The sequence below is a fragment of the Pan troglodytes genome, chromosome X (genome assembly GCF_028858775.2).
Source record: "Pan troglodytes isolate AG18354 chromosome X, NHGRI_mPanTro3-v2.0_pri, whole genome shotgun sequence".
Lineage (NCBI taxonomy): Eukaryota > Metazoa > Chordata > Mammalia > Primates > Hominidae > Pan > Pan troglodytes.
In genome coordinates, this window is record NC_072421.2 from 104,389,760 (window position 1) to 104,400,657 (window position 10,898).

Below are 10,898 nucleotides of genomic sequence, written 5' to 3' on the forward strand. Positions count from 1 at the left end.
CAGGGGACGGAGAGGACAGCGAGACAAAATGTCTGCCCAGTAAACAACAGCACATGTGCAGTAAGGAGGGCGGGGTTGGAAAATGAGAAGAGCCTATTCTGAGTTACGAATTACTGCTCCAAGGGTTTTAGGGTCTTTAAATCCCTGAGGATTTAGGGATTTGTAATACTATGCTATATAATACCTTAAAACCAAGGATATTGGGATTCCAAGGATTTTAAATCCCTATAACCTATGGTATAAGGATTCGAGCAATTTTTGAGCTGTGAAATGCTGGGTGCTTAGGACCCAAAACAAGGATTTTAAACAGAACACTGGACATTTTGAAGTACTAATTAATCTCCCTTCTACTTCAAATCAATCCTGGTTTAACCCTTGGAACAGTGGTTTCCAAATTGTGTTTTCCACAGTCTAGGGATCCTTGAAAGTGCCTCCCAGAAAGGGGTGGAGACAGCTACTTTACCGGAGAGAAGACACCAGCATAAGAATTCTGGGCACCCCCCATTATGGCTTCCACCAGGATAGCTCCATTTTTATTTGATTTATATATTGGGCTTCTGCATTCAATTCAAAAGAAAGGTTTTCCTGCTAAAGCACAAAAAATACGTTTACAAACCTCTGGCCTTGGAAAAAGGGAGCTAAAACCTGTGGGTTACCATTTGAATGTAGACAGTGGTCCAGGGAGCCACACTTCGCCTCTATTGTTGTTTTGTTTTTTTTTGGGGGGGGCGGTTTCTTTCTTTCTTTGTTTTTTTCATTTTGGAATAAACACTGAAAAGATGCTTTTACCGGTAAACCATCAAATGGTGCCAGGAAGATCAAGTGGTGATAACTGACAAATCAGTTATTAGTTGAGTAAATCGTCATTAGCTGACTCTGGCCTATAAGATCATTTCCTTTATAAAATTAGCAATAGCAGCTACTAAGACTACTATTATTATGACTACTACCATTTATTGAGGGTTTGTACTATGTGCCAGGGGGCATGCTAAGTACTTTACATATATCATTTAATCCTCACAATAACTCTGAAAGGAAGTATTATTAGCCCCATTTTACAGACGAGGAGACTGAGACTCAGAGTGGATAAGTAACTGGCCCAAGGTCATACTGCTAGCACATGGTAGATTCCACTTTACTTACAAACAGAAACAGAATGGACTAAAAGAATTAATGTAGTCAAAGGTCAACTGCCTGGAAGCCTTAATTAAAGAACAAGGTTAAATTTTGACCAATAGATGGCACCAGTGTGTGAGTTTGGTGGCTTACTCAAGGTTGTGTCCAATGCAGGGAAGTCCCAGCTAGGGCTCAGAACTGAAGCAGCCTGTCTCATGTTGAGGGAGAAGGAAAAGAAAGATGGTCATCGTTTTGCTCCTGAATGAAATGACATTACCCTTTTCCCTTTGTAGCTAAACCAGGAAGCTAGCAAGTTGGGGGAACAATGGTGGTTCCACCAAGAGCTACTTTCAGAAGATTTGAGAATCTTTTCTCTTTCAACATTTCCTGAGCACCTCCTTTGTGCCAGGCAGTGTTCTGTGCAATGAAGTCATATGGGAATATCAAATACAGCCCCAGGTTACTGTATAGGAAAGGAGGCAAATGCTATGGTAGGGGAGGCTCTGAATGAGTGGGGGCACCCAACCTGGTGCCTGGGATGTCTGGGGAGGCTTCCTACAGCAGGGGTGTCTGAGCTGGTTCTGTTAGATGAATGAGAGTTTCCTAGGCATGCAAAAGTGGAAAGGCATTCCAGACAGGGTTAAGGACACACACAGAGGTGTTAGAAAGCATGCCACATTCAAAGAGAGGCAGTGTAAACTTCAAGAGTTGAGAGATGAGTCTCAAGAGACAGGCAAAACCCAGACAACTGAAAGGCCTAGAATATCAAGTTAAGTACTTGATTTGTGAAGATATAGCACTGTGTGTGTGTGTGTGTGTGTGTGTGTGTGTGGTGTGAACAAATGTATTTTTCTGAGTAGAGAAGCCACAGGTTCTCAAGGGGATCTGTGACCAAAAAAAAAAAAAAAAAAAAAAGATAAGCCCAAAAGTGTTGGCAAAGTCATGATGTGGTCTAATCTGGTTGTCAGTGTGGAAGATGAATCACAAAGGGACAGCTGGCGGCCAAAAAAAAAAAAAAATTTAGTCGAAGAGTAATTGGAGCAAGGGTAAGCATGAGGGTCTGAGCTGTGGTAAATATAAAGGGAATTGAGGGAAAAAATTGCTAGGTCCTAGTAGCCCTCCTCCCCACATGCACACAGCCATCTCTGAGGCTCAAATGAGGCTGCACCTGTCACATTTCCCCTCTAACCTGCATCCCTACTCCCAACTTACAAGCTGCCCTTTGGGGCCTTTTTGTTCCCTTTCCAAGCCATCCTTGAAGTTTAATCAAGTCTGATTTCACAATTGATGGAGAGGGCCTGGCCCCATGCTGGGTCCCCAGCCCTACAACCCCATGAAGAAAAACTTGTCAACTGACCTCAGGTAGGAAAAGCAATGAATTGGCCTTGAGCTGGTCTCTGACCCTCTGCCCATGGCTTCACAATATGGGCAGAGTTCAGTTAAGAAATCAGCACAGTTCCAAGAAAAAGGAAAACACCATCCAGTTTATTTTTCTCCTGATTCATCTCATGCCAACACACAGACTTCAATGGACAGCAGGCAAAATGGGGGGGCATCCCCAGAGCAAGCCGATTCTCTACACACTGCCTTCCCTTCCTGTAAGACTCATCAAAAAGGCACCCCAACCTTGCATGGATCTGCTGTTGGTATTCCTTGGGGTGAAGCCAGAAGTCAGGCTTTCCACAGAGAGACGGGACTACATGGCCACCTGGAAAGGCTAGGGAGTCAAAGGGCCTGAGGAGTGACTACTTCCCTCCACAAGGGCATTCCCTGCCCTGCTCTGCTTCCTGGGGGCTTCAGCAAGCCTTCCTTCTAGAGCTCCTAGAACCCTCCCATGGTCAACACAACAGCAGCCCAGACAATGAGATGCAAGAGGCCTGAGCTCACAGGCCATTCAGGTAAGCCAGGGTGAGCTGGGCAGCTAGATGACCCAATTTTCAGTCCAGAAAGCTCTATCTGCTGGACTAATACTCCCGGCTAACTGATGTCTGTGAAAACTTGCCAGACAAACTGAACCCCAATCAGACTCTGGCTGCCTCCATTTGGATAGGTTAGGGGTGAGGAAGGGGGATGAGCTGTGGCGCTGTAGGGTATGGACCCTGGTACCCTCACACACCCTTCTGGCCCCTTTTCATTGGCCTCCTAATTCTCTTCTTCATCCTCCTGCTCTTCATCTTCCTCTTCTTCTTCGCTGTCTGAGTCCTCGTATAGGTTGATGGTTGCCTGGACAGGAAAGTTCTGCAGTAAAATCTCCCCAGCACTGTACAGATAGTCGAAGGAGCGGGATTTAGGCCAGAAGAGCCTGTGGACAGAGAAGAAACATGGCCCCTAACAGGTGTCATATGTGCAGAGGGGCCAGTAGGGCCAAGAAAGAAGCTGGCCCCTAAACCCCTTCTCTTGGCTGCAACAATGAGGTCAGAGGGAAAGGAAGAAAGAAAGTTTTGTAACAGAACCTTCTGCATTGTTACAAAGTGGCCCCACGCAGGAAGGTAACCCCTTATGGACCTATAGTGGTTGGGTCGGGGGCCAGCCCCAGCATCTGTCACTTATGGCTCTGACTCCACCTGCTACCTACCCCAGAAAGCTTCTAGCCAAGAATTCTCCAGCCCTATGGCCCCATCTCCTTCCACTGAGGATTATTTCACTGACCCATCCATGGGGGATCATTCTTGGGCATCGTTAACAATGCCTCCAGAAAAGACAGCCTTGGCAAAGTCCCTTAACCTCTCTGGGCTCCAGTTTTCTCTCCTATGAAACAGCGATCATAGATAGCAATTCCTCCCCTCTCCTGCTTCACAAGACCTTTGTGAAGATTCAAAGAGCTAATGGATCTATGTCAAGTTTGGAGCTTCATGCCAGAAGCTTACCTGACAGGGTGATGGAAGTTGGATTCAGCCTTGGTGACCTCAGCAGCCGTTGCCCCACCAGCAGCCTGTCCAAAGCAAAAGCTAGCATGTGGCTCAAAGTACATGGCTAGATAACTTCCTCCTCTGTACTAGAGGTCAGAAAGCTGCAGGTAAAATGATCTTGAAGAGACCTTAGACATCTCTGGGACCCAGCAACCCCCAATACCCGCCCCTCAACAAGGGGTCTCTCTTGGTTCTGGTTGAAAAACAAGCAGACAGAGTCCTGCGGGTTGTTTGCTTCCCTGCCTCTGTTCCAGCACCTGTTTGGAGGCTCTCCAGGGGACAGTGTTCTACTGGAGCAGCAAAGATTCAGGGAGATCGGGTGGGTGGGAGAGCACTGGAGTAAGGTGCCAGGAGACGAGGCCTCAAGCACCAGCACTGCCACACACTGGCTGTGGGGCCTGCCCAGATCCCTTGCCCACTCTGAGCTTTGGTCTCCTCATCTTTCCAATTGTCACAGAAAGCTTGGATCTGCTCTCTGTTGGAATCAAATGTTGGCAAAACTGTGAGGATGCTATCTCAGATCTGCACCTTTGGACTGAGGTCAGGGGCTCTCTGGGAAGTGACCTGGTCACTGTTAATGCATGTGGCTGCATGTGAACACACGTCACAAGGGCTCGAACTCACCAAATCCACCAGCTTCGTCATCTGCCTTGGGGAGTCATTTGTGGAAGACAGCCAGGGCCTCCAGAGACAAGTTCCTCTGGGACAAAGAGGAGAGATCAATCCGTAGAGGAAGAGACTGAAAGGTGGGCTCCCTGAGATAACAAGAGACCTCCCAAAAGCTTGGCTCAGGTGCCATCTGCTCCAGGAAGCCTTTCCTAAGGCTCCTGAGCCCATTCCAGGACAGATGTCCCTCCTCTCGGCTTCAGCAATGTTATTATTGCTTTTATCATGCTGTTTTGTAATTGTCTATTTACTTGTCTTTGGGCTTCTTAAGCTCAAAGATATGCTCAATCGTATCTGAATCCTCAACACCTAGTACAATGTCTGGTACACAGTAGCTGTTTCAGTAAATGTTTGTTGAAGACTAAATGTTTGGAGTAATGAGTGGGGGCTAGATGGAAAATATCTTGCCTCCTACTTCCTGCTCCAAGAAGTAGAACTCAGAGCTCTACCATCTTCCTGGGCTGAGGAAGAGGGCCAGAAATGTTCCTGGGTCCACTGCTTCCCCACTGGACTTGCAGAGGTAGGAAAAAAGCAAATGGAAATCTTATGGCGTGGTCAGGAAAAAGACAATGTCCCAGTCAAGGGCCTCTTTAGACTTTGGTCCTCTTTCCCCAAACTCCCCACCCCCACAGTCTAGATTGTGTTAAGCCCAGGTTTCATGGCAGTTCCCCATCCCCCTCAGGGGACTCAGCCACCTGGCCTATGAGGACCTGGCTGCTTCACCTTCAGCTTTGGCAACAGCTGTCCCCAAGTCCCCTCTTGCCACCCAGCGGGATTAGTGAGGTGAAAAGTCAGATGAGATATTCCAGCTAGAGTTGAGGAGGGAGGGCTATGAGGCCATTGCTTTTCCCCTTCACAGAGAACAGGGTGCCCTGGACATCTCATTTTCCTTCCTCTCTCAGGAAGCTCTCAAGCCTAAGTTCAGGTTGCCAAAGGCCAAGCTCAACTTACCTTTCACTCCCATCTACTTCTTGTCCAGAGGAGAGAAGGTGAGATGGGCTTAACAGGCCAGGGAGTGCCAGTGGGGCTTGTGCTAGGTCTGGAGCTAGGGCCAAAGCCAGGGCTGGAACAGGGGTGGCAGCAGCAGCACAGGCAGCAGAGTCCATTCTTAGGGGACCAAAGCCAGTGGGGTCTCCTACTTCCCAGAACCTTCTGCACTCTTTTGGCCTTTCCTGGGAGACCCTTTTATAAGCCCTGCCTGGTCTTATAAATTATTCAGGGAGGACAGGGGTGGGATGACTTGGGAGGGGGACAAAGATTTAGGGAAGGGGCTCAGGGAGGGAAAGCTAGGTTCCTGGGTGTGAAATCTCTCCCAGTTGAATAAACATGGTGTCAGTGGGAGGTGAGGGATTTACTTTGCCTCCAAGTCAGAAAGAAAAACACAGAAGGGGCAAATCGCACACCATTTGTGTGAATTCCCCAGGGAGTAGCAAGGCCTGAGAGGGGAAGGAGAGGAGGTCATTAGCACTCTGAAACCACGGAGATGTCAGGGACAGAGGGCTGAATAGACAGGCCTTTAACTAAGCCAGTTCCTGGCAAGAAGAGACAGCTGACCCCTTTAAGGAGAGTGAGGGACTCACTTGTTATTTCAGCTCAACCTCAGATAGATTTGCCAGGTGGACCTGAATGTAGGGTGACTGCCATTAAGCATATCATCTGGGTTAGGGAAAAAAGGGGCATTCTGGGCAGAGCAGGCCCAGCTGCTTGTTGGGTAAACCTTAAGTCTTCTTTCAATGCCCCTCAGCCCCTTACTGATCAGTTCATTTGTCAAAGTGCCCCCTCCAGCCTCAGCAGTAAGTGGTCCAGTGAAGGAGAGCAGGCAGGATTTCACAGGGCCTCTGGGTGAGATTCCAAACCTCAGAGCTTAGCTTCCAGTTCAGAAGCCAGGGTGCTGGGGAGAGGCAAAGTTCTGCCCGACCACAGAGCTGCCGAAGGACCAGCCCCAGCCCCAGGCCTCAGTTCCCTCATGTAAGAGATGAGGGTGCTGGCCCAGTGGTCTCATAGGACCATGCCAGCCTGAACACTCTCTGACAGGGGCTACATAAATGGGTACTGAACCCGGGCAAGCCCAGAGGCCTGAGCACAGTCCTCAGCCTTAGCCAGCCTTCTGGGCCTTTGCCAGAAAGCTTCTAGTTACAACTACTGGCAGGGACCTTATGCTTCAGAGGTCTCGAAAATATTCCTCCTGACCTCAGTGTCCAGCCCCAGCACAGATTTAGCTTCTTAGATGTTCATCACAGTCTGGTTTGTAATGGTCAAAAATTAGAAACAACTTCAATGTCCAATAATAGGAAACCAGTTACATTAATTAGGGCAAATCCTTGCAACTGAATGCCAAGCAGGTGCTCACAATCATGTTCTGGGAAGTATAATTTTTCAACACAGAAAATGGAAAAAAAAATCAGATGGTAAGATAGCATGACTAATTTAAGGGCTCCTCATTTCTCTGTTCACCTACCCCCCATCTTCACCCCACTTCCAATTCTAGTCCCACTATGTTCTTTTCAGCAAAGGAAAATTGAAAACAACCTAAATGTCTCACTTTTAAAAGCTGGTTAGATAAATCATTGGGCAGTTACACAATTTCATATTAAAATTGGCATGGTAGAAGAATGAGGGAAAAGTTAACATATTGAAAGAGTGAAAACAAAATAAGTCTCTAAAATATTACTTAAAGGATGATCCCATTTTGGTAAGAAAAAAGATGTAGAATGGACAGCGTGCAGAGAAAAAATAAGACTGGTGAAAAGAAAGAGTGTTAGGGTTGTCATTTCTGGGAGTAACAGTGGGGTGGATTTTTACTTTATGTTTTTCTGAATTTTCTAAAAAGTTCCACAATGAACTGATATTATTTGAGTAATAAAAAGGAAAGGCACAAAAAATAAAAATAAACCAAGAAAGAAATGTTTATCCATGGAGGAACGAAAGCTGGGGGAAATGACAGATATTTTCAAATATCTGAGGATTAGACTGCAATGAGATTACACTTGTTCTGGGTGACTTCAAAGGGCAGGGCTGAGGCCCATGGCTGGAAGCTACATGGAGACACATTTTGGCTCAATCAAAGGAAAACTTTCTAACAGCTCAGTCACCACCTAACCCAAGGGCCTGGCACGGTCCCGGCCCTCAATAAACAGAGGTTTATTATATGAGGTGAAATGAGTTCAGTGAAATGTGCTGCCTTGGACTTGAGAGAGCTCTCTGTCCCTGAATTTTCTAAGTGCAAGATAGATCCCAGGTCCTGAAGAGGGAAATCTTGTGGGGAAAGAGAGGGTTGCTGGGGAGCCAGAGCATCTATCAGTCTCTGAGAGTTCTTGCTAAATTTACCTTCATGAGCTAAGCGTTTCCTTGTACTGACTGCATCACTGGCTGAAAGGAGGAGTGTGGCTCAGAGAGGGAGCCAGGCTGAAAAGACTGGGCTGGAAGGAGATGGTGTGCAAAGGAGGAAGAAGCACAACACCTGTTGTCACACTCAAGGATCTTTTCCACCTGTAAGTGGCCTCCGAGAATCAGCAGAAGGAAGGAGGGAGAGGGCTAAGAGGAAGATATTCCTCCTGAGCTCGGGGCTCATGCCTGACCAGACTCAACCATGCCACCCATCATGCCACCTCCCACCTTGAACTTGTGTTCCTTCAGTCACCACCTTCACTTTAGGAGCTGTCCAGTCCCTTCACTCCCCTGAGCAGCAGGCCTCAGGGTTCCACTTACACCCAGCTCCCAGCATGCTCTCCTGGAGCCCAGGGAGCCTTCAGTCCTGTTTCCATGGGTCTTTGTCCTCCCTACGCAATGGCTCTGTCTTGCTACCTCCTAGGAATTGCCTCAGCCTCATTTAGCTTGTGGGACATGAAGCCGCTGGCTCTTCTTGTTGGCTTTTCCCCGGCCTGTAAGATTTAAGGCCTGCAAGTGTTGCTAGGCAAAAGTTGGCTGTTCTCCTTTTCACTTAACACAAAACAGGAGTAAACTGGTCAGCAGGGCAGCAGAAAAGGTATGGATCAACCAAGATGGAGACCTTCCTATCAGAGCAATTAAGATCTTACCTCTGTTCCCCTAACAGCCCTATAGTGCTTCTGGGTTCTGCCAGTGATTGCTTTTCCAGACCTTTCTGAGAGTACTGGGGCTAGCATTGCCTAGCTAACGGACAGACAGGAAAGGAAAGTGCCATGGACTCTGCCTCAAGCTTAGCGAAGGAGACAAGACCCGCAGAGAGAAGACAGACTCGATCAATCTCAGTTGACCCCAGCGCCCCTCAGTCATCCTTGAGCATGTTCCCTTGTCAAGGCCCCAGCTCCAGCCTCCACATTTCGCTTGGCCACATTCCAAACTTCCTTCAGCTCCTTACCACGTTCCTGCCCCTCCCCTCTCTCTGCACGGAATAACCTCTCCTTCTACTTCCCTGAGAAAACAGAGGCCTTCAAGCGTGAATTACCTCAGTGCCCTGCCCCACTCCCCCCTCAAACTTGGCCTGCCTTTCCAACTTCCTTCCCCTCCAGCCCTCTCTTCTTAGGGGACAAGGTGCCCCTCTGGTTAAAGGCTAATCCCTTTGCCTGGGCCTTGGCCTCATCCACCTCCTTCCTGGGCCCTTCCTCCAGCCATTTGTTATGCTTCTTGTCTTCGGGAAAGTTCAGCTTCTCTATACCAGCTCTTTCTCTCCTGATTATAAAATGCCTGTCTCTGTTATCCCAAAAAACAAGAACTCCCCCTCCACTGTATGTTCTCTTGCTCCCCTAACTTGCTCTTTCTCTCTTGATCTCTTTCTCTCCCTCCCTTCTTTCCTCTCTCTATTTTCTTTCCCTCACTCTCAAATTTGTTGAAAGTAGTCTACATGCTAGACTTCCGCTTTTCCTGGCTCCCATTCACACCTCAACCAAGAGCAGCTTGGCTCCAGCCACATTATCTCAGTGAAAGGGCTCTGCCAAAGGTCACCAATGACCTCCTAATTGCCAAATTTGATTACTTCTTTGAACTCTGGGTGGCAAAAGACACTATTGGCCAAGTCCTCATTTCCGAAACTCTCCCCTCTTTTGGCCTCCATGATCACGCTTTCTTGGTTTTCCTCCTGCCTCTGGAACCATTCCTCATGGTCTCTTTTGCTGGCCTCTCTTCCTCTGCCCATTCCTTGAATCAGTAGTTCTTCAATTACAGTCCACAGAACAGGCTGGTATTATACAGCAATGTTTTCACAGCAAAATGAGAAAAACTTTACTAGGAAAGTTTTTCAATAAATACATTTTTTCAATTATAAAGGACTAGGCTGGGTGCTGTGGCTCACGCCTGTAATCCCAGCACTTTGGGAGGCTGAGGCGGGTGGATCACTTGAGGTCAGGAGTTCAAGACCAGCCTGGCCAACATGGCAAAACCCATCTCTACTAAAAATACAAACATTAGCCAGGCGTGGTGGCACACACCTGTAATCCCAGCTACTCAGGAGGCTGAGGCAGGAGAATTGCTTGAACCCAGGAGGCGGAGGTTGCAGTGAGCCGAGATTGTGCCACTGCACTCCAGCCTGGAAAACAGAGTGAGACTCCGTCTCAAAATAATAATAATAATAATAATAATAAAGGACTCTCCTTCGTTCTGAGATTATGCTGTTCCTACTTTTTGGTAGTAAAATGTTCTTTGAAATTATGGCAATGATGGAAGTTACTTTATTTCTTTAATGTTTCTACTCTGGCAAAATAAAACGTTAGTTTATCTATGTCAGTCCCATAAATGTTTATTGAATGAATGAAAGAATGAGAGTTATGTTTCCCACTGAAATTTTTCCAATGGGTATCTCAAACTTATTCAAAAACTGAACTGTTTTCTTGCCGGACAAATCTCCTTTGTACCTACCTTGGAAACCAGCATTATATTGACCCAGTTACTCAAGCTCAAAACTTCGGCTGCTGATTTTGGTGTTTACCATTTCTGACTTTTGTCTCCTCCATGTTCTCCACTCTTCCACTCTCCCAGTTGTTTCTTAAATTATGGCCTCATCTGTCCTCTCTCACCTGGATGCTCAACAGAGCTTCTTCATAGTTTTCCCTGTCTGTGAGTTAGCCTTTCCAATCCATTCTCCTCACAGCTGCCCCAGAGATTTTTCTAAAACACATAGCCAAGTATGGTCTTCCTCTCCTTAAAAACTTCCAGTGTCTATAGAAAATGTCCAAACTCCTTCGTGTGGCAGTTGAAGCCCTTTGACATCTGAGCTCAGCCTGCTCTCCGGTC

General features: G+C 47.2%; 1 protein-coding gene across 1 annotated transcript; it reads right to left on the minus strand.

The window, feature by feature from the left end:
• Nucleotides 1-2,505: 2,505 nt before the first annotated feature.
• RIPPLY1 (ripply transcriptional repressor 1) lies at nucleotides 2,506-8,752 on the minus strand. Its single transcript, XM_001143526.6, has 4 exons — nucleotides 5,643-8,752; nucleotides 4,650-4,725; nucleotides 3,984-4,048; nucleotides 2,506-3,418 (listed from the first exon to the last, which is right to left on the minus strand). The coding sequence occupies exons 1-4, from the start codon at nucleotides 5,795-5,797 to the stop codon at nucleotides 3,259-3,261; spliced, it is 456 nt and encodes a 151-aa protein (XP_001143526.1). The 5' UTR covers nucleotides 5,798-8,752; the 3' UTR covers nucleotides 2,506-3,258.
• Nucleotides 8,753-10,898: the final 2,146 nt, after the last annotated feature.

What these genes read in the sequence shown, in the direction of transcription:
- RIPPLY1 (XM_001143526.6), bottom strand. Translation starts at nt 5,797, where the DNA reads ATGGACTCTGCTGCCTGTGCTGCTGCTGCCACCCCTGTTCCAGCCCTG. An exon ending in GAAGTAGATGGGAGTGAAAG is followed by an intron (nt 4,726 to 5,642) that starts GTAAGTTGAGCT and finishes TCTTTGTCCCAG; the next exon opens with AGGAACTTGTCTCTGGAGGC. An exon ending in TGACGAAGCTGGTGGATTTG is followed by an intron (nt 4,049 to 4,649) that starts GTGAGTTCGAGC and finishes TGCTTTGGACAG; the next exon opens with GCTGCTGGTGGGGCAACGGC.